This window comes from Leptonotus elevatus, chromosome 19 (genome assembly GCF_054856555.1).
Source record: "Leptonotus elevatus isolate MCC_2025b chromosome 19, RoL_Lele_1.0, whole genome shotgun sequence".
Classification (NCBI taxonomy): domain Eukaryota; kingdom Metazoa; phylum Chordata; class Actinopteri; order Syngnathiformes; family Syngnathidae; genus Leptonotus; species Leptonotus elevatus.
This window is the reverse complement of record NC_141257.1, coordinates 4,873,304-4,896,723: the sequence shown is the minus strand read 5'-3', so window position 1 is coordinate 4,896,723 and position 23,420 is coordinate 4,873,304. Positions and strand designations below refer to the sequence as shown.

Here is a 23,420-nt window from a genome sequence, read left to right as displayed (position 1 = left end):
TTCATAGTCTACTGTTCTGCTTTTACTCAAGTACTTTACAGGAGTTGAATCTACTAATCTATCTACTTTTTTTTTTTTAATTCACATTTACACACATCTGTAGCTCTTTAAATACTTTTGTCTGACCAAATGTGTTACTTCTGCTTGTAGTACACCGAGCTGGTAATCTTTCATCAGGGGGGCGTTGCTCTAGAGCTTCACGTAACTCTGACGCCATTTCCGCCTTCCGCAGTTCCTTTTCTCGGCTCTTCTGTTCTTCGGTCATTCCAATCCAGTCGGTGTACTGAGCGGATCGGAAGACGACAGAGGCGGCCAGGACCAACTACGGCGAGGATAGAAGTAGCGGACACGTCCGACTTCGAAAACACCGTAAAACATTCGCTAAAAGGAGAACTCTATACGTGTCAATTCCCAGTTACATAAAGGAGTCGGACTACTTTTTGCACCTGCTTCGTTGGGATTTTTTTGGGCCGCCATAAGCTTTTAACTCTACCCGAACAGAACCCCCCCCCACCCCCCGTCTCTCTTCTGTTCGAACTCAAAATGGAGAACGGCGACAACAAATATCTCCCGCAGCTGATGGCGGAGAAGGACAGCCTGGACTCGTCTTTCACACATGCCATGAAACTTATAGAAGCAGGTAAAGCAAAATTGTGTTTTTCGTAGGACCCTTTTTGTGTGTTTGTTGGAAGTTTGTCGAGAGGGAAAGGCGACTGACGAGTACGCCGTCGGGCGCCATGTGGCGACGGTTGGGAATCCATGATGGCTCCAAGCGGAAGCGTTCGGCTAGTTTTGCTCAGTTTACTTAAATCATACAACAATTGTTTGTCTGAGTATTGTATGATCATATAACGAATGGTGGTAATTGCAGCTGCACTTTATACTTTTTGCTCTTTTTTTTAACCTTTTCCGCTCCCTGGAGCGAGGTACAAAGCGCCCCAATCGTCGTCTGTTTGCCTTTAAACAAACGTCGACCGCCTTCACATTTTCTATCTCATATTTTCAGCCCTCAAATGTGTGCCAGTAACCGGTGCTTTGGACTAAATTCGTTTGGGCACGAGAATGTAATTGGTGGTCCTCAAGTGGCCACTAGCCGGCCCCCTCCACCCGCACACACAACCACCACTTTTTTTCTTTGTCTGATCCTAAGCAAACTTAGCACAGTAGTATTCAGCTTTATTAGATTGTTTTATCATTTTAAATCGACTGCTTGTGGTGAAAAATTGCCTATTGCCAGTGTAGCCCAACAAATCGGTGTGAAAAATACAATACTGTATATTAGAATGCATGATTTCGTTCAAAGCACGCGGGGTGCTGGATTTACGACAGTTCCGTTCGTATTTCGTCAGTTGACTACACTGACGTGGTAATGTAATTTGTAAGTAGCGAGCCCGTTCCTTCTACCCCGGGGCGTCGCTGTTTTTTTGTTTTTTTTATGGACAAGGGATGTCAACACACGAGAGACACGTATAACAAAATAAAAAAATAAAAAAGGAGGGGGGGGGGCAGAAAAGTGGCTTTTTTAGCGTTTTGAACCAATTTTAAAGTTGTTTGACTGTCGGTCACTAGTGAACGTAGTCAATAAAAGTACATCCAGGACTCGGCTAAGCCATCTGCTGATAGACAACTGTTTATTTCCTGTGTTCCCCTCTTCGCGAATTCTCATGACAGGATTACATTGATGCACAAATTTTCAGCTTGTCACCGTGAAAGTAGTGTAAAATCCAGTGGCTGAAATAACTATCTGGAGCTAGTACAGGAGGGTAGAGCGTAATTGCCACATTGCTAGTTGTCAGTGCAGTTAAGACCTGTGGTTCCCAAACTTTTCATTTGCGCAGCCCCTAAAAACTCTATTCTACCTTCAAAGTGTAAGGTAATATGGCAGACCCATGTCTTGTGAAAAATCTGTGACCAATGGATGGCACCACTAAAAGTATGTGAACTATGACCATGAAACTGCCATCCTGTACTCTTAAGTTATATTCTAAACTGTAAATCAGTTTAATGGTTGGTGAAGATGCAAGGCTGCATAGTAGTGATACAAATAGAGATTACTATATTTAATATGAAGATGAATGTTGTATTTATACAAAATTTGAGCAGTGCATCAAAATCTGTTGCAAGTTTTCACTTGGGGAAGATGTCCGTTCTTCACCTGGACAGCTTTCATCCATTTGGTTTTAATCACCACGATGTATTGGCATCCATTCCGGGGTTTAGTCTGCCCTGAAGTTGGTTGAAGGGGGAGGCATGGACGTTTCTGTACCGCTTGTTGGGGTCTCCTGCTTGAGACTGACCCTTTTCTCGCGTCGATGATGCCATTTCAACACCCTGCCTGTTAAGAATTTATTCATGATCTTCTGAGTCTTCAAATTAATGTTACTTGGTCATTTAAATGCCCGTGCCTTTTGATTCAGAAATCGACAGGATCCAGAAGGGCGAGTCGAAGGAGCCAGAGACGTACCTTGATCTTTTCACAAACAAGTTCATCAAACTCAAGGAGCGAGTCCTCATACCTGTGAAACAGTATCCCAAGGTGAGTCTCTTTTTTTCTCTATCCCACTTTCCCTCTCCTCTACATTCCCTGTTGTGATTCCATTTATCCCACTGAAGTTGAGGTTCAATTACATAAAGCCACAGGGTTACCCGGGGTCTCAAATTACTTGTCTTAATCTTGATTTTAAGACTCAGTGGCGTAATTAGTTTATAGTCGTGTAGTGCTACAAAATAGCGATGAGATGAAAATGCTAACATGGCTGCTCTGCTACTCTGTTAATTTCATTCTGCCCCACTGTTTCGGAGCTTCCATTCTGTTTGGACTAATTGCGCCAACATCTTTGCCGTATTAATGTAATTTACAACAAGACTCAGACTCGCGGCAATGTTGGTTTAAGTCATGTGGCTATGAGGGAACGAGATGTGAGGGTTTTATATGTGCACTAAAAGAGTCATGCAAATGAATCCATCATTTGCATGTTAATTGTAAAAGCACCATGAACCTCCCAAACTCATCCCAGTCTAGTCCGTGATGCTGGTTGACCAGAGGGGTTTTGGTTTTAAAAACAAAAGTGAAAATCTCAAGACCCACCCATCAGACCACACATCAGCTAATTCCAAGGTGAAGCAGGGAGCCACTGTTCACATTGAGATTGTGGCAAGACTGTCACTGCATTACAGCTTTCATTGGCTCACACCCTCAGCGTAAATAAGCCACTTGAGGCTTCAAAATGCACACGATCCTGACAGTGACTGTGCCTTTGTTATCTCGTGAGTGAAAAAATTTAGCGGTCCAACTCTTTCTTCTTTGTTTGTGCTTCTCCAGTTTAATTTTGTGGGCAAGATCCTGGGACCCCAAGGCAACACCATCAAACGTCTGCAGGAGGAAACTGGGGCCAAGATCTCGGTGTTGGGCAAGGGCTCCATGAGAGACAAAGCTAAGGTATGAACACAGTTGGAAACTTTGCATGGAAATTAAAGTCAATAAACGAGAGATTCGCAAAATTGAAGGTTGACTCTTGATAAAACGCTTGAATAAAGTTGAGAAAATATTCTTTTTAAATTTTATTTTAATGGGTGGACCTTGTCAGAGAAATGCTGTTTAGTAGTGTTAAGGTTTGTGAATGTTCTCCGGCCAGCTTTCCTCCACCTGCAAATCAAACACGTCAGCTACTAATTTGTTGGATAAAGACTTCTGCGGGGTTATAAAGTGGGTTGAGTTCAGGGGCTTGGGGGTAAATACTCGACTCAACTTTCATAAAATATTTAAAGCTTTATGTAAAGGTGTACTTGCAAATAAGTCTGAAATATTATTCTGTATAGATGTCTGCTTAAGTTTGAGTTTTTTTCTATTCATTTCCATGAAAATTGACTGGAGACAGTCCTGAACTGTTCCACCCCTTTGCAACTCTCACTGATTTGCATCTGGAATGGAACAGTTGTAGTCTGGCTTTCCTGGAGCCACACATCTGGCAACATGTGAAGCCTCAAGGGTAGCCATTGTACCCAGATGGCAGGACCCAAAGGTGGCTTTACCCTGCTGCACATCTGCTCCTTTAAAATAGACTTTTAAACTGGTCGTGCACAGTGTAGCACAGTTCTTAAGGTTGCAAGAGTATGCTCTAAAAGTGCGTGTCTTTATTCCATGTCGAAGGAGGAAGAGCTGAGGAACGGCGGCGAGCCAAAGTATGCCCACCTAACCATGGAGCTCCACGTGTTTGTTGAGGTGTACGCCCCCCTACCTGAAGCCTACCTGCGAATGGCCCATGCCATGGAGGAAGTAAAGAAGTTCATGTTTCCTGTGAGTTGTACACAGCATGTTTTAGAGCATCATAGACCTGTTTGTCATTTGTTTCTATTTCTAAAAGTCTGTCAAAAATTACTCTAATGTATAGACTTGTTATCGACTTGTTATAGACTTGTTATAGACTTGTTATAGACTTGTAGAAATGTTGTCAAAAATGTAAATGCACACCGAGCGATTCTTTGTTTAACTCCCCAAATTCACTTTGAACTTGTGGCCAAGTCATCATCTCAGCCTGTCAACATTAGGCGATTAATTTATGGTTGGTATGATGACAATATTAGGAGTCAATCCACTTGCTGTTTAAAATGCTTTAAGTTAACGTCTGCTTTTTATACAAATGTTTGCTCCACAATAACTGCGCTGCTGCTGGCTTACTAGCAGGCTGAGCAAAGCACCTTCGTTCAGTCGTGGTTCTCTTTTAGAGGGTTGGCAGCTTGAATAATAGCGACTCTGTTAGTGATGAACAGTTTGTGACACTGTTCTTAAGGTCGGTCTATTCCTGTATCTCCTCTAGAGATGTTTAACGTCCAGACAGCTGCGAGTTTTAAGTTCACGCTGTGCTGCTTACACGCTGGATTGGTTTTACGCCGATGTTCTTGAACCTTGGGTCCATCTGGTTGGAGCAAATGTAACACGTTCGCTGACAATGCTTCTCTCTGGGTTTGATGGAAGGCCTCACATTTTTAATTAGGCTGCATCATTCTGAAGCGGGAAGAGCTGAACCAGTCGTGATGTTGCTACGGCTGTGGTGCGTTAAAATAAAACCTGCCAGATGAGCTTATTTGTCAGGATTTTATGGCTGTCGTTTCCGGTTGCGATTTAATGCATTTTTGAGTTGTTTTTACAGAGGTTAGTCATCACCATTTGAACAAGTTGAGGTGTGCAGGCATTTTTTGTAAGTCTGTCGCACATTATATTACTACTCACCCTTTGAGGAAGCATGACATGAAAGTGATGTTTGTTGGGAAGATTCTCTGGTCGTGTTCGTGCTAGGCATTGTTAGCGTCTGCTTGGTGCTGTAAAAAGGCATTACTGACTTGGTGACCTTAAGAAAAATGAACCGGACTACAAAAGTTTAGCTGAAGTGTATTTTCACAGGAAAATTTGGCTAATCTCCAAATCGTTCATCTTTTTTTTTTTTTGAGGCATTTGACTTCAGTGGTTCCACTGTGCCTTCAATTGATTAGCTGCACTTGTCCCCAGGTTCATGCTGGAGCTTTTGATGTGTGTAGATAAATGGAACCCCCCCCATAAAAGTCAAACGCTTGCTTTCTGTCAAATGTCTGTGGGCCGTTTTGGTGACCCATGACTGCGTATTTGATCATTTCTGCAGAAGTGTTCACTGAGCTCATCTAACACCTCGAGAGGTAAAGAGCAGTCACCCAACTTGCCCCTGAGATGCCACGGTGGCGACGTGACACGTCGCCATAGATTCATTCGTGACCAGTCAAATGGCTCCTGCTTTTAGCTAACCGCTTGAGGTAATTGAAAGCTGCCATCTGCCCTTTCATATTTTAGCCTGTTCTGTGTTTTTCGCCTTCATTAGAGCTCCGTCTCCATTCCAACGCAGCTCTGCTGTATGAAAAGAATTGATTGGGTCACAGTGCCGCGTTCTAAATTGCTCACCAGAGGAGAACGGCGAGTTATGTTGTGGGATTTGTGTTGCCTGGACAGGTGACAAGTGCACTAATCAACTGCAAACTTTTTTAAATGACTAAGTATCATGCAGGCACACCAGGCTCAATCAAGGGCTACAGGGAAGGAGAGTTTACAAAGTCAAAGACACTTTGCATTTTGCTGTTTGGTTCGCATGTTATGCAAAAACTTCGTTAACAGCGGGTTTGATATTACTGGCAAGTGTGTGTGTGTGAGAAATCGGACTGGATATCCATGTGATGTGTCTTTTTTGGCCATCTTCTCGGTGCTCAGTATGCCTATCGCCAGCAAGTGTGCGCTGGGCCTGTTTACTTCTACTCGCAGAATTCAAGAGTTGAGGGGCAAAAAAGGAAGCATCATTAACACAATTCACTCTTGGAGGCAGGATCTCAGTCATGAAATTGGACTATATGTGTCTGCGTTAAATTGCTTGCCGTAGTCTTTAGACTTTAGCGGTCAAGTGTGCCCAAGCATGGTATGAATCAACTGGTACAATACAACCAGGATTGTTGTTGTTGTTAAAAATGTGGAGTCTTCCCTTGTTGATGAATAAAGTATTGCGTTTCCAAAGACACATGCAGGAGATGTTAATCTAGTCGGGCCTGTCTCGAATTTCATTCCACCGAGTCCCTGCTTCATCGTTGGTCACGTTCATTTTCTGCTCTGCATGCAGGATGTGACGGACGATATCTGCCAAGAGCAGTTCATGGAGATGGGCTACATCAACGGAGGCCAGGAGCTCGGGGCCCGAGGAAGAGGCGGCATGCCAATCCGGGGACGCGGCGGCCCCCCCGGAGTCCACAGGTAAGGAAGCCGAGGCGAGATGCAGAGGTGTCACAAAGACAATGTTTGTGGACGTCAGCGTTGAGCATGTTCTCCTGGCTGGTATCCTAGGGGAAGGGGAATGCCCCCTCGTGGCGCAGCTCGGGGAGCGAGAGGTGCAGGAAGGGGTGCCCCGGCGGGCCGCGGAGGGCCCCCTGCTGCTGCCAGGGGAGCTGCGGTGCCCCGTGGTGCTAGGCTGTCTGCTGGCGGACCCCCCCAGAGAATGCTACCCCACCAGCAAACTCCTGCCGCAGTCGCAGAGAACTATGAGGCATATGTAAGTAGCGCCGCGTTTTCATAGCCTGTCTTACACAAGGTCGATTCCAGTTGTTCAGTCCAGTGCATTAAATGCCTCTTCCTGCTGTCTCCCCCTCTCCAGGCCTACAACGAAAACTACACAGACACCACCTACGAGTCATATGACGGCTATTACAGCCAGCCACAGGCGTGAGTGAATCACACGTTGCTTTCTTCTCACCTGCCACCATCACTTGAAATCTGTTTTGAACCGTTGCGCACCAATCCAACCCGGATGCCACTTGGCTGTTTGGCAATGCTCTTCGGGAGCTTTGATCTCGCTTATGGGAACCAATTAACAGCCCCTCAGACATTTCACTCAGCGGGTACTTGTTGGTGATTTTTTTTTTCTCTCTCCCTTTTTTCATCCATCAGAGAGGCAGAATATTACGACTATGGACATGGAGAGTCTACTGAGTCGTATGAAAACTTTGGTAAGGAACCTTTCTATATGTATTTGAGGCTTTAAAAAGCACTATATAGGATTTGTCCAGTTACCATTTTAGCATTTACCGGTAACGCCGTAGGCTTTTTTTGTGATTCCAATTTTACAGTTTCATAGCATTCCCATTCAAATGCTCTTGCATTATAGTTTCCCGCCCCATATCCTCGGGTTGCAAGTAGTGTTGTTCCGATACCAGTATCGAGAGAGGCTCCGATACCAGTATCGAGAGAGGCTCCGATACCAGTATCGAGAGAGGCTCCGATACCAGTATCGAGAGAGGCTCCGATACCAGTATCGAGAGAGGCTCCGATACCAGTATCGACAGAGGCTCCGATACCAGTATCGACAGAGGCTCCGATACCAGTATCGACAGAGGCTCCGATACTGCATTAAAGCAATGATATTGGCATCAGCCAAGTACTATGCCAATACCCTTATTTCAGATGCTAATATAGGACTATGTATGCAGCATCTTGTGTCTTGCTTGTGCACGACATTCACTAATGCGTGACGTGTTCACTGCATGCCAAGCCACGATATCCTATTTGCCCTCGGATGCTCTGAAACAATGGCAGGGCAGCTTTTTCATGTTGGGGGGGGGAAAATAACTAGGTATCAGTACGGTATCGGCATAGGCAGATACTGCAAAACTGGTTATCGGTGTCCGGGGGGGGGGGTCAAAAAATGGTTGGAACAACACTAGTTGCAAGTAGTAGCGTTTAACTATGTACATATGTGTTCCTCAGCCCAGGATGACTGGAATGGCACCCAGCGATCGGCTCCGGGCAAAGTCGCGCCAGCAGTCAGAGGAGGTGCCAAGACGGCCTTCAGGCAGCACCCGTACCAGTACTGAAGCGGACCCGCCCTCCCCTTTACAGGGTTGCCCTGACGAGCGCCTGTCAACAGCGGCAGCTCTCACTTTAAGCAGCCCGACACAAGTAAATGTCCGTTTTGGCTTTGGTTTCTTTTTGTTTGTGTTGTTTTTCTCTCAATTGGACTTTTTACAACATTGGGGACTAGAAATCAGATTTTGTTTGATTTTATATTATTTTATTCTCAAGTTTTGGCCAAACACCACATCCCCCTTATACACACTTACACAATACACAACCAAAGTAATTTCTAGAGTTACTTCCTTTTTGGTTTGGTTGTTTTCCTGTATTATTATTTTTTTCTTATCATTCCCTCTCCCTTTGGCTTTTTTGGCATTGTTTTTTAAAAAGAATAAACAACTGTTTTGTAATAGTAATTCCAGTTGAACTAATGGCTCATTCTCCACCTGTCTTAAAGAATACATTATAATTGTGTTTTTTAAATAAAGAATCTGTCAAGGTTCAGTTGCAGATTCCCATTTAGGCTACATTTCAAAATTCTGTTAATATAGTCCAATAAAAAGACCTTATTAAACATGTAATGTAGAAACAAAAATAAATCTAAAATTAAGTGATTAAAGTTAATGGAAATCAATTCATTCTTTGTGCTGTTTGTTTTAAATAGTTCTAAAACATTCTTCATTTAGACATTAGGCTGAAATATTTGTCATTGTCCTTTTAGAGTTTTGAAATATAGCCCTAATAAGACACTGTTGAGATGGCCTGTCCTCATATCCTCTATTTGACTTACATGTAAACAAACAAAAAAAAAACGACATTCTCTGTGCACAAAATGGCCTCCTGTTATGCTACCCAACAGTTCAGGTCTTCCTAATTGTGATCTGATTCTACATAAACTGCATGCCCAAAAAGAGAAGAATCCAAAGGATTGGGACACAAATCTCCACATGGGTCGTCTCTCTCCATAGAGAAGGGATCCTGCAGCTCAATCCCAACTCTTGTACATATTCTAAAACCTCCTAACTGTACTTACTCTGTACCCTCTCCATAAAATGCATTATGCTACATGTGTACGCTTGCCTAAATAGGTTACTAAATCTGTCCAAAAGATGTTTTGCAGCAGTTTGTCAATAAAGCTTAGTGGGTTTTCTATGAAAGCTTTGATTTGTTTCCTGTCCTAGTCCAATCTGAAATGGCGCATTTTAAATCTTAAATGAGTTTTGCTTTGACGTGTGCAGACTTTAACCCTCCTAAATGATGTCTTGATGGATTATCAAAAGAGCTCGACTTATTCTTTCTCTCTCTTTCTATACTTTTTAAAAAGGACTCCGAGGTAAGGCCGCTAAAATAAGCCGGATAGCTTCCTAATGTGTATAGAGTTGTAAAGCATTGAATGCCTGGGTATGTATAAGACTTTTTCAATCCTCTTACCTGTGGTCTCGTTTTAACCGTTAATGACAATTGCTTTCATCGCCGCTGCAAATTAACTGAATTCAAACCACCATTCAGGATCTAGGCCTCGTTGTCATGAATGACACACTAATGGCAGTGCAATGGAGAGGAGGCTTTTAACCTAGACAACTCCACTGTAAAGGTAACCTAACCCTAAATGTTTAATTTGGTAGTGTGTTTTTTATCCTTTGACATAAACATGCTTTAAAAGTAGCAACCAAAGACAAAAAAAAAAAAAAAGACTCAAAAGTTAAGAAAAAAAAATCAACATCAATGTATTTTATGTACTAAAATAATTGTTCTGTGTACTAAACCAACCATCAGGCTAGTGTTAATGCAACTCTTGCTAAAATGAACAAAGCCAAATCTTAAGTCAACATGTTTTTGTAATATTTTTACCACCTGTACAAAGTTACCAATAACTGAGTTGCATGAGCAGATGTTGTCTTTTAGACATGTTGCATGAGCTCCATTTCACAAGTATCTCCAAGTGCTCTGTTGGCCGGGTATTGATTTGGGCTCTTTGCTTCCCCCAGGCACGACTAGGCCTCTCGCAGAGTGCCAGGAGGACCCACACAGCTGGAGGGAGGCCATGCGACCCCTCAGGTTGGTCATCCGCCGTCCCTTTCCTTTAAGAACCACAACCTTGCTGCTATGGCACTCATGGTTATCACAAGCGGTCCACCTCTCGTCGTGCAGTCTTTTCATGCCCTCATCGAACAACACTTGAGATCAAACAACTTTGAGAGCTGTAAGGGAATACCTGCCATGAATGTTGTTCTTGTTTTGTTTTTTAAACACATTAGTTTTGTGGTGCTGGTTATAGATGCCCATTCCCACCAGTTAAAAAAAAGAAGAAGAAAAAAAAAATGATAGGTGAGCATTTCATTAGACTTCATGCGCCAGCCATCCATAGTCTGATGCGGTTTACATGAAGACCATGTTGCACTAATCGAATCTAAAAGTTGATTTTATGAATGTGTATTGTATCATTTTTCTTCTGTAGTTTTTGCTCCAGGACCCGAAAGCTAAGTTTGATATTGTGAGTTTCCTCCAAAACTACTAAAATGTCACGGTTTCTGAATCCACATGTAAAATAGTTATTAATGATGAAGTCCATTATGGTCAGCAAAGCTTTGTCTGTCTACAACCCCACCCCTTCAAACCGTGGCTTTAGCGCTCCATGTAAAACTTTTTTTTTTTAAGGTATTTTAGAATGCATACTGACTGTCATTAAGATGCTTTGCAGAGAGGCCTCTCTGTCCACAAGTTGTTCGGTGGAAACTCAATCAAGATTCCGTCCACTTGTTAAAAGAAAAAGATAATACAAAGATGGGATGAAGTAAAACTCTACCCACCCTATGAAGCACCATGGGGTTCGCTTCTGTACCTGCCTCGTAATTGTGTTATTCTTCTGCTCGCAGTGCAGTCCTTATGCACGCTCCTTCCCCCATGCTAGTAACTGTAGCTGCAGCAGTAGCATGCTGACAATGTTCCCAGTGTCTCCAAAGCTCGGGCGGCTACTGATGATCTCCTCGCTTCCTGACAAGCGTGCGAATTGGCGTGTGGCGGCGCTCGCCTACGGCAGTACCGGCAGTGGGGATGGGGAGCGAGCGCGGCGCTCTAGTGTCACCGCGGTCTCGGAGAAAGTGACTAATGAGCAGCCGTTGCTGGAGGGCCCCTACAGCAGAGAGGGGAACGGCAGCAAAAAAAGGGACTGTGGCGATTTCCCAGAATGGAAACGGTTGTAGCAGGAGGCGGAGGTGGAGGGAAGAGAACTGTCTGAGGGATTACTCGCAATTGTACTGTCTGCCTGGAGGGTGGGGAGAAGTTAAATGAACGTTTGGAGAGTAGCACTGCTCGGTCACGCGTAATCAACTTAACTGCAGAGCATAAGCTGTCAGTACGCACAAGATGCAGATACAGACAAACACTTTTTTTTTTTTTTTTTTTTTGTAGCTGCTCATACTGTCACAAAATGTACGTTTATCACCTGGGTGGAAACACTCGTCGTGCAAATATTGATCTTACTACCACGTTGGAGAGATTGACGTGTACAAATCCGGTTTAGGGAAGGATCTCTGTTGGAAAATGATTGTCAGTGAGTATTGAGAAAAGCACTATGCAAATTTGAATGATCATTATTAAACATGGACTTCAAACTATCTTTTCAGAATCTACACATAAGAGATGTGGAGAAATGTTTGCTACTATAGCTGACAAAAACTTTTTAAATGACTCAAAGATTTGCACTCGGTGCTGTCATTCTCATTTTTGTTTGGGAGTGAGAAATATTTTTCATTTCCTTACATTTGCCATTGTTTTCTCATGTTCCATACTTGCACTCTGTAGGTCAATGGTAAAAGAAGTACTGAGTCAATTTTAGACCTTGTAATGAACTCCACAAGTAGTTTGTGTGTGTTTTTAGTTTTTAGTTTTTAGTTTTTTGGGCTGGCATGAGACGGAATGTTCAACAAACACGAATACTTAGCTACTTTATTCTTGAAACAATTATTTTAAATTAAGGCAGTAGGTATGGAATATTTAGCTTTTTTTAATCTTGGTTCATGGCAGTCTATAATACAGCGGTAGCAGTTTTTCAACCTTATCAATTCCTAAAATGAGATTGACTTCCACTAGTTTTTTTTTTTTTTTTTTTTTGTCACCTGCACAGTATCAAGCCTCTGTAGGTAAAAAAGTAAAAAGAGCAGGTGGTTTCCAATGTCGGGCGTAAAAGTCTTGGAAAAATAAATACAGAAGTCATCAAAAAAAAATTTGCTTTGTTGATTAAAATCTGTTGACTTGTATTGATGCGTAATTTGCCATGTCCGTGTGCTATATCGCAACTTTCCCGGGCATTGTGAGGCTTTGATGTTTGCTTATTTGGTTTTGATTGACAATTATAGAATGGTTTGCCCTCAGTGGATCTCGAAATGTCTTTTTTTCCATGTGATGGAAACAACAAGCCACACACTATTTGAATTGTTTTCAAGGGAACATTTTCCCCTCTGAGCAGAGTATGCAGGATTAAAATGGCGACCTGTGACTTTCAGTCTGATTGAACGCACAAATTGATATGTTTCGTCTCGGCTGGCATCGAAAAGCTGCCGCTCGGTCGGGAAAGTAAACGCTTCTTCAAATTGATTTTTCTTCCTACCACATACCTTGTGCTATCAAGTCAGCGCACATATCCGCACTTTTGACACGTGTATTGGCATGTTGTGACATGTTCGGTATTTCATCCTGGCATCTCTGCTTTGTTCTCCACAGCGACGCAAGGGGTGCTCGTTAAAAACGGCCGCCCAAGTGGTCACACTGGAGCCCGTCGACGTGGCTCGGGGAGAGAGGGTCCAATCTCAGGGACAAAGACCTCAGCAGGCTCGCCCCGGAATCATCACCAGAGACACCAATGAACAGAACCCCTTTTTTCCCAAGTCTGTATCCAACTGCCGCTTTCATTATTTGTGCTGATTGAGAACCTCTGCGGCGTCTAATGCAATTGTTCCACTTTGATTTAGTGTCAAATGAGCACTTCTCTCTCATAGTTGAGCCGTGAAATTGTTTTTAATTCCTGTCAGGCCTCACAGTCTGTCACGTCTGGATTCTAAGCGTTTTTAATACATTGCTGTCCCAAAATGTACTCACAAAAATTAGGCGTAGAAAACGAGAAAGAAAAATTCAAGATTACGGTCATGTGGTTAGTTTTGATTCCGGTTTTTATTGACACAAATTTAATGAGTTAAAGGAAATATTCCATGAAACTCTGCTGTGTACCATTTCAGCAGGACGTGATGTGAATTTTGACACATTCTCTTGAGTCTCCGCGGGTGTTTCAGCCCCCCCACCCCCCCCCCCCCCCCCCGACAACAGCACATGCTAATAGCCGGCTCGCTTTGCATGTACTCGCATGTCAAGTACCAGCCCTTTGCAAAATGCGCTATAGCGGCCTTTTCTGTCTGCCGTCCAAGTATGCTAATGCAGCAAAGGAGAGACGACGCGTGAGAAAAGAGGATAAGAGCCTCAATTTATCTGTCACTTCTGATTTGATTGCCCAGATTCTATCATATAGCGGTGATGAGCAATGTGCATCTCTACAATAAGAGCGTATCTCGATACTGGGGTCCGATACAATTCAAGAACGATACTTTGATAACAAACACACATCTGTATCTTGATTTGCTTAGGTTACAAACTGCAGATTCAAAGTATGTGCTTTGTTGTTGCGGATACAAAAAAAAATAGCTATAGCTAATTAGCCATATTTCTGTGGACATTAATGTTTGGGAAAAAGTTTTAAAGCTTGTTTGGTATGAGGAGAAATAAAGAAAAACCCAAAAGGTCCGACTTTTTGTATGCCGTTGTCATTTTCTCTTTCTACAGGTGAAGGGAAACATAGATTAAAATCAGAAAATGTGCTTTCTATGAGAGGACAAACATTAATTGGACCATTTCTTGCATGGTTGTCACACTTTAATTGTGGCGTTTAAAAAATATATAAAAAACTAGACCATTTCTTATTTTCAACAAAAATGTGTGGGTCGGTTCTGTTTATCACAACAACAAAAAACATTTGGACTATTTTTGCTTGTTTAATTGGACAATTTCTGGCAGCGTTTAAATTGGAACATTTCTGGGTTCTATGGCTTTGAGAAAAATAGCATTATTTGGTTTTAAAATTATAACAATAAATTTGAACTAGACCATCTATGGTTACTACAATAACTGAAAATTGGACAATTTCTGGTTTTATAGTGTGGCTCAAAAAAAAAAAAGGACTGGAAGTTATCCTTTCACGCTTAAGGAGCTGACATATGAGATGGTTTAAACTAATGGCAATTTGTTTTGAGGGACATTTAACAAAAACAATTTTAACACTCAAAAGGTTGTTCCACATTTGGGCCTTGTGCTGTACTTATTGTGACTCACGGGATATAAACCATCCCTGAAGATGAAATGTCAGCAGGCAGCACATTATTTCCCCCCACGTCTGGGCCATTATGCGTGAAATAATGATCCTTGCTTCTTCTCTAATGTAATGAAGGCTAAGCGATTCAAGCCGTCTCCTTTCGGAATCGATCAAGTGTCCGGCACGAGGGAGGAAAATAAAGTAAATGTTGCTTGTTTGAACGATCAATAAAAGTGCACGGCCCTTCCGCCTGTCCGCTCCATTCCGTCCTCTCATAATGTAGTGGTTCACATGGCAGCAAATGGGAGAGGAGACGTCTTCGGGCAGCAGGCCCGGCTCGTGGAGGTGGATGTGTTAAAAGATGAGTTTGTGTGCGGATCTGGTGGACAGCTGGATGGCATCTTCCGCTCCTGATAGATTCACACCATCAGAGGAACATCGCATCCCTACCGCTTGTGACAACACTGGCGACGAATGGAGAGGCGGTTGCCGTGACGACGTGCGCTCCGCTGACTACCACCATCCGAGTGGCCTTGATCCTCCAGGGGAAACTGTAGGAATGACTACAATACATGTTGTAAACACACCATAAAGGAATTGGCGGGTTTGGGGTGCTCTTACAAAAATAATAATAATGTAACACTTGACTTTTTGCTCCCATTAAAAGAAAATAAAAAGAAGCATTTTTAGTGTTTGCACACCTGTGCAATAACCATGCATTCCAATTGGTGTATTGATTTGCGACACCTGTAAAGTGGCTGGATTATCTCGGCAAAGGAGAGGTGCTCACTAAGATTAGGGCAGATTTGTGAACCCAGAATCGTCTTCGATATCTGCGTTTTGGCAGCTGGATGTCTTATTTCGGCAAAGGAGATGTGCTCACTAACAGATTCATATTTTTGGTACTGTTACTACTGTTGAGGTCTTAAAACGTCAGGATTATTATTTTTTTTTTATTACATAAGTATTAGCAGCCTCCATGAGTACCCAATACCTCGGCAGACAAAAAAAAAGCACGAGAACGGCTCTTATCAGCAACCATGCCCTTATTCTTCATTCTTGTAGTCTAATCCTGCTTTAAAGCAAAGGTTGGCTTCAGCGAGGCTTATCGATCGCAGCTCGTCGCTCAGGGATTGGGAGAATTCAACACAAGCACATGTTGGGAGTGCGCTCCGGCCCGATGAGACGCTTTCTAAATATCAACGGGATTTGTAAAAGGTCTATTTCTTACGAGCTTTCATCTGGCGAAGAACACGGCGTACGCACGGCGGATCTCGCTCACTGTTTGATAAATGTTATTTGGGGAACACGACAGGTGTGGCATTTTCCGTCTCATTGCTAGCACACACACACGCAAATGTGATGACGCCTCATATTCTCCCTCAAATGTCTGCTTCATTTTGTGCATTGTGCAAAAATACCGCAATTTAGATCATATAAAAAATAAAATCAACGTAACTAACCCTCCCACACTGAAAGTAAAGACAGCATCACTGCTGTAACAGAGCCAGGGCCGCACCTGTAGTCTACATGGCATTAAAAAAAAAACCTGCATTTTAACTGCCTTTAATTTCTTTATTTCTTTTTTACACGTGTTATTTTTCTGTATAAATAACATCATGGGAGAACTGAAGTCAACCTGCAATTTTCCGCCTTTGATTTTGTAGCATCATGTCATGTCACACTTTTTATACTGCCTATAAAAAAAAAAGTGTTTTTTTGGCCTTGTGCATATTCTGAAGTAGTATCAGAGGCATAGCCAATGCATGATAATATGCTTTTGCTACTTTAACAGTGACAGCTAGTATAGCATTTTCCGCTTTTTGATCTGGCTTGCTTTATAAACATGACTGACGTGGTAAAAAACACACAAAAAAACACTGTTGAGGTTTCAAAACGTTCATTAACTCTTTATTGAATTATTGCAAAATAAAATTTTGATAATCATGTGATAACTATGAATTTGAAAAAAAACTAATCTTTTTTAAAAGCGCTAAAATGCATATATTAACATGACGTGATTATCAACAATACATTAGTGATTGCGCATCTGCAAGCTCTTACCACTAATTACTACATGTCCCAGAATGCACTGCGCACTAATGCAGCTGGAGGTAAACCACGAGCCGTCCCCGTTTCTCGTTTAAAATTGTAAATTGAAAACGTAAAACGAGCCTTTATCTGACCCTCTATTATGTGTTTATTTTACACAAGTTGGGGAAAATGGGACCTTAATTTGTTTCTCTTGAGCTCGTTTTACCTTCACTCGAAAAACACTCTTCTTCTACTGTTACATTTTCTTCTTCTACTCCGCTAAAGCAGCAGCGACCAAAATAGTGAACAGTAGAAGAAGAGTGTCTTTCGAGTGAAGGTAAAACGAGCTCAAGAGAAACAAATTAAGGTCGTATTTTGTTTCCCAACTTGTGTAAAATAAACACATAATAGAGTATTAGATAAGGGTTCGTTTTCCAGTTTTCAATTTCCAATTTTAAACGAGAAACGGGGACGGCTTGTGGTTTACCTCCAGCTGCAATAGTGCGCAGTGCATTCTGGGACATGTTGTAATTAGTGGTAAGAGCTTGCAGACGCGCAATCACTAATGTATTGTTGATAATCACGTCATGTTAATATATGCATTTTAGCGCTTTTAGGAAAAAAATGAAAATAATGATAGAAAAAGGTTTTGCTTTTGTATTATTGTGACGTGATACTCACGCACCTGTGAGCACACCTGGGGCAGCCATTTTAAAGATTGACAAAAAAATATTCTGTGCTTATTGAGCGTTCAAGTTGATATATTTGATAGTCAATGTCGAAAACTAAAATGGTGAATTACTGTGCGGTGTTTGTGGCACAAAGTCACTTTTCACCATTTACCAGCACCAATTTTCAATCAAGGTGAGTAGACTGTCAAGAAAAAAGTCACTGAATCAAATGCATCATATCACCTCAATTTAGCATCATCCCATTGGGCTTTAGAATGAATTTGACAGATTAATTAAAGCACTTATGGACCTGGCTCCAAGTTATTGAACCAAACTTTTAACCCAGCCAGCCCACAGCCTCAGATACTCAAGCGAGGGCCTTCTAGTTGTTGAGATGGATGGCACTTTCTCCTTTAGAGTGCTTCGAATTTTGATTAATTTATTTTGTAAAATTCATCCATTTATATATTTTTTTACCATCCCGCATCTGCCCTGTTGGCTTTGTGAATTGCTTAGGTTCCTCAGCCGTTCTTTTTTTTTCCTGTGATTAAATTAGATACAAACACGCTAATTATCGTATTTGGTTTTGGCCCTGACCCTGGTTGTCATGGTAACAAAAGCTAAAAACTGAGTGATTTTACCCAGAGTGACAAATGGATATTGAGTCTTCTGTAATTCTTTATCCTTTGTGTTATTTGACCAAAGCATGTCAGATATTTTATTATTAAGATACCCGGGAACTATTTTAAAATGTCTTTTTTTTAGGTTTAACCGTTGAGCCTTAAGCAAATCTACATCAAATGTACTGCAACGATTTTGTCTAGGCATGTTCGATACCACTTTTTTTCTCCCTTCAGACCAGCACCATATCAGCAGCATCCACGAGTACCGGCTACCTGTATCTAAAAATAAGGCCGGATTTGGCCCGACACTGATACCTGGTATTGGTACTCGCCCATTCCTAGTGTCGTGTTTGAGAAACTTCACCAGCGCATTAAACCTGCCCCCTTCCCTTCATTTTGAACTGTTGCCAAGGTTACCGAGTTTGGTTTCTTCCAGTCGAGATTTAAAGTTGACTTTGAAACATTTGGTGTTTTTGGATTTTGTTTCTGCATGTGCCTGACCACTGCGAGACCCCCAGACTGCAGCTCGACGCCCACGCGGAGCCTCAATTAGTTTCTGGCGAAAAAGACAAATATTTCAACTTTCTTTCAGCAGTCTCACTCCATCTCTTTCCTGCTTCTCCTGTCTTGCGCTTTCCTCGTTAGCTTCGCTTGGGTCCCTCACCTCTCGTTAGCCTCTCTCCCGGCTGACTGTGGGCACCTGTCCCCGGGTCCCCCTGCGGGGGCACTTGTGTTTAAATCAATTTTCATGTTAAATACAAGCCTGGGAGGTCGAGGTGGACTTGACGGAGGAGACGTGACGATGGACCGTGACTCTTTTCACGTGATTGACCATCCAGGCGAATTCTGCACCCCATCCCCCACCTTCTCTGCTTTTGTCTCCTGGCTTGGCCTTTTATCACTCCGTGTTCTCCCTTTTGGCTTTTCCCCTTTTATTTTCTTTCACGCTGCCCTTCTCCACTTTTCCATTCTCCCAGCACGGCCCAGGGCGTGTTCTCGTTCCAGATGAGAGCTAAAAAGAGTTGTGACATGGTTGAGTTTGCGTGTTTTGATGTTCTGCAAATCTCCACCGGCGAATCTGAGGTCAACCAGTAAAACAGAACAGAGTTATATTTCAAATGATAGTTTCAATAATGAATTCCAGAATGCAATTTCAACATCATAAATCTTTTTTTTTTTTTTATATATAATTTTTTTTAGTAACTCTGCAGGTAATGTTTAAAATAACATTTTAACATTGCTTATTGCCATACAAGTATAAGGCAGCTATATACTTTCAAAACAATAAAACACTCATTAAAGAGAAATGAGAAGGGATATTTGTAAAGGAATGTTAGGGCGACAATAAAAAGAGCAAGAAGGAAAAACTACAAGATTAAAATCGCAATATTATTTTTATTTATTTATTTATTTGTTGATATGGGCCTATTCATATTTGAGGGGATTAAAAAATATATATTTTCACAATTTAGGATGGGATATTACAAGTATAAAATTGTATATTTTCGAGTAAGAAGAGTATTATGATTATTATTATTATTATTATTAGATGTACAGGTATCCATTTCAAAAACAAAATCGGGTCCTAATCTTATAAAATAAAAGTCATAATTTAAAAAAATTAAAGTGGAATATTACACGTATAAAGTCAATATTTAACTTTAAAGTCGTAATTTATGAAAATAAATATGCAAATGTTTGAGGAAAAGTCAGAGATAATTTTTTGGGGATATGTTTTGGAAATTTGTCTTTTTACAGGTTATTCTTGTAAATTGCATTTTTTACGGGGAAGTAAAGGAACCGTATCAGCAAATAATGCTGAGCAATGTAGATTGTCTCGTCACATCAAACAAATACTCGCGTAGGAAATCACCCTCAAATGTAAAATAAAATGTTATGATACACTCAAAAAGCCGTGGACCTCGTCATCATAAACATAAGGCAGCTAGCTGATCACCTGCTAGCTAGCTAACATATCGATATACATTTTCGCTCCGCACTCTTTCAAAAGTATTCAAATCCACAAAACCGGCCACAGAAAATCATCGAAGTCCCCGTCACTGCGTCATCAAGTTGTCATGGAGCTTTTTTGATATTTAGATGCTTTTTGTACAAAATGTAACACCTTTGAATGGAACTCAAGTAAGCTCGTGGGCAGTAAATGTCATGTAGTTTACAGGAATTGTGATACATTTTCTTCTTGTCGTTCTTTCTACAAAGAAAAAGCTTATGATTTCTGTTCCAGTTAAGTTGAGTAGTTTTATTTTTATTTTTTTTGTATTTGTATTTGTATTATTTTTATTTTTTATATTTTATTTTTTATTTTTTTATTATTATTATTATTATTTTTGTTTTATTATTATTATTATTTTTTTTAATTATTATTATTTTTTTAATTTTTAATTTTAATTTTTTAATTTATTTTATTTTTTTTATTTTATATATATATATATTTTTTTTTTAAATGTTTTTTTTTTTTACTCGAGCACTATAGCAGCACACTCTTAGTTAAGTGTTATGTTACGTAAAGCCTTGCCTGGTAATATGATGGCACATGACAGATTCCTTTCTAATATTTCCTATGGCATTACTTTTTTCCTTTATACAAACACATGTCCTACACGACCAAGCAAGCATGCAGGCTGTGGCTGCAGCGCACATAATAATCTCATCGTGTTCATTTGACGTCGTTTGCATGCCAACACCGATAATGAACTCATTAGCATTTAAAGGCACATCACAACGTTACCACGGGACCCGCAACCTTGACGACTTGGCAATATTTTTTTTTAGAAGAAAAGCGACTCCTGTGAGAGCGCTTGTGCTCTTTTGAGTTATTCTCAGCAACTGGGCCACTAGTTTAACTTTTTATTTCTACGCACACACACGCCACTCATTAGGTTGCACACGTCATGTTTGTTTCAGGAGCTTATAACATTCACAATCCAATTAGATCTACAAACGATACTGCTCACTTTTGAATGACAGTGTTACATATTCATAGTTACATAGCCTATAAGATGCTTCAGAAATGTTCTATTTCAAGCACAAACGGCCAATTATGAGTTTCCCCCCTTCAATCTTGACAAAAACAATCAATCAGCACGTCTACAAAGCCAGACGTGCTTGGTTGAGTGCGCGAGAAGAGGTGAAAGTTGTGGTACGACAACTCCGTTTGATCACAATGCTTTGAGCACCTGACAGTTCCTGGCTGAGGAGAACATCACCAGCTCCTTTCTCAACTGACTTGGCTTTGTGTGACTTTGTTTTTTTTTCCCCCCCTCTCTCTTTCTTTTCCAAGCTCAAGGCGGTCATCAAGTTGGCATCAGGTTGCCCGCGACGACGGAGCTGCGGAGGGTCCCAGAGGAGTTCGTCCAGGGGTGCATGACGGCATGGCGGAAAAAGGTTAGAAAGGTGTATTTGACTGCAAGGGGGATTCATTAGATGGAAAGAACTTGTCGTTTGGATTTCAAATTGTCAGTCCTGGAATTTTTCTGACATATCCAATTCTTATTCAAATTATCTAAATGGAACAAGTTCAATGCTGGTTAAAGGTTACACTTTTTTTTCAAGGTGAAGAATGACTTTCTTTATCAATGAAAAACTTTTTTTGTGTTGGAAAATGCTCATTGAATATATATATGTAATATATAACAAGAGCGGAAACAAAGAAAAACGAAAGTTACAACATTGAAGCCTATTTACTTTCATTTGCAGAGGATGGGTCATTAATTTAGATATACAAACATTTTAAATGATGACATTCTATGGAACTCTGCATAATCATTTAATATCTTCGAGTAATGTTCAGTCAAACAATAAACAGCTCAGCAAGCCTCATGTGCTAATAAGTGCTGGTCTCAGATCAGCGCGTATCCAAATGGTTTGGTTTGGTTTCCGAGTAAGTACCTTAAGCACGTTAGTCACATACCCGAAGGCAAAAGCAGCCTATCAGAAGAGATTAAGGATTAATTGCTCCCTACCTTTTAATCCCCGTAAAAAGGGTTAAGGGTTTTGATTGGAGATAAGCCCCTCAGCTGCATATTTATGAAATTGCTTCAACATTCGGGATTGAGATACATTACAGTAAATGCCCTGGAATGTGTCAATCTTATCCGTTGGTCAGCATTTGCTTGTTTTCAACAAGGCAATCAGTTCCATGATGCTGGTTGACTTCCATGTTTTTATTTCTAAAGCAAAACAAATAAAAAATAAATCTTTACAATAATGTTATTATATGCGCGGCGCCTCACTAGTCTAAACACGACATTCGGATGAATATTGCATTTGTGGAATATGATTAAGCGGCAACATCCAGCCGTTATCATCCATCTCACGGGCAGCCATTTTGTGTCTCCTGTTGACTGAGAAATTACACCAGGTAACTGTTGTCTGGATTTGGTCATGTGACACGCGTTCATAAATATGACGACAGTGTGGGACAATCCCTAACAAATTAAATTAATATTCTCTGACTCATTGCTGGCTGAGTCCCAATTAAAAGTCCCCCCCTCCCCTCCCAAAAAAGCACAATAAAAAACAAAAAACAATATTGAGTTAGAAACGAGAGATAACAAAACAGTAATCATAACGAAGCAAATCACAACAATAATAAGCATAAAGAAAATAACATACCATATTTTTTTTAAATAGATGAAAATAATGAGATAAGATATGATGATAATGGTAGTAAGAATAACCAACAACAAAATATTATTAATAATAATAATTTTAATAACAACAACAATAATAATAATAATAATAAAATGATAAAGTAGAGTTACAAAAACATTATTAAAACATTATTCTTACAAATATTTTCAATAACACCCCCTGACCACGTGGCACAACCGTGGGTGGTTGTTGGATGAGCTAAGAGCCGCTTCGATTGGCCGGGAGCCGGCTGTCTTCCCTCACACAATGGCGCAAAAAGCCGTTTTCTATCTAAGCTCGTCTCGCAAAATAACGAAAGAAAGAAAACGCCGCCTCTCCGCTCAGTTAACTGCACTCGTTAGACTTTTGCTGGGCAAGAAACCGGGGGCCCTTTGAGTTCAAATAATAGAGCAGGATTGTATGCAACGCCATTGTTGGCAGCAGTTGTCAGGGGGAGTTCCAATTTGCCGTCTTTTTGTTGCAGATGCCGACTTACGACATTCACTGACGGGGCGTGGCGGCCCGCTGAAAGCACCGTCGCTTCCTCCTACAAACCTGCAGCCGAGCAGATAATGAAGCAAGCCTAATGCCTCCCGAGGCCCGGAGTTGGCGGCAGCAGCAGCGGTAGAAAGCAGCACAAAAGGTAAAAGGAGTCGCACTGTGGATGAAGAGACATGTTGTCGCTTCCTCCCCACAATCTGCCCCGCGCGTGCCCTTCAAGTCAG

The 23,420-nt window shown here is 41.2% G+C and overlaps 1 protein-coding gene and 1 long non-coding RNA gene across 4 annotated transcripts in view; both read left to right on the top strand.

Annotated features, from left to right (window-relative positions):
• The first annotated feature begins 223 nt into the window (after positions 1–223).
• On the top strand, positions 224–14,149 carry khdrbs1b (KH domain containing, RNA binding, signal transduction associated 1b). Of its 3 annotated transcripts, XR_015091348.1 has the most exons (12): positions 224–640; positions 2,418–2,536; positions 3,323–3,439; positions 4,151–4,297; positions 6,633–6,763; positions 6,854–7,058; positions 7,161–7,228; positions 7,454–7,512; positions 8,270–8,461; positions 9,866–9,950; positions 10,345–10,414; positions 13,079–14,149. XR_015091348.1 is itself a non-coding variant. In XM_086063043.1 (9 exons), the coding sequence occupies exons 1-9, from the start codon at positions 544–546 to the stop codon at positions 8,374–8,376; spliced, it is 1,050 nt and encodes a 349-aa protein (XP_085919169.1). In that variant the 5' UTR covers positions 225–543; the 3' UTR covers positions 8,377–9,513. The 3 variants fall into 3 exon arrangements, 1 of the variants encoding a protein (XP_085919169.1); XR_015091347.1 differs by lacking the exon at positions 9,866–9,950; XM_086063043.1 differs by lacking the exons at positions 9,866–9,950; positions 10,345–10,414; positions 13,079–14,149 and having other exon boundaries at positions 225–640; positions 8,270–9,513.
• A 2,883-nt stretch (positions 14,150–17,032) lies between these two features.
• Positions 17,033–23,420, top strand: part of LOC147157610 (uncharacterized) — a 68,764-nt gene continuing 62,376 nt past the window's right edge. Inside the window, exons 1-3 of the long non-coding RNA XR_015091100.1 lie at positions 17,033–17,085; positions 21,344–21,447; positions 23,180–23,338. This is a non-coding gene — a long non-coding RNA (uncharacterized LOC147157610). The remainder of the gene's footprint in view (positions 17,086–21,343; positions 21,448–23,179; positions 23,339–23,420) is intronic.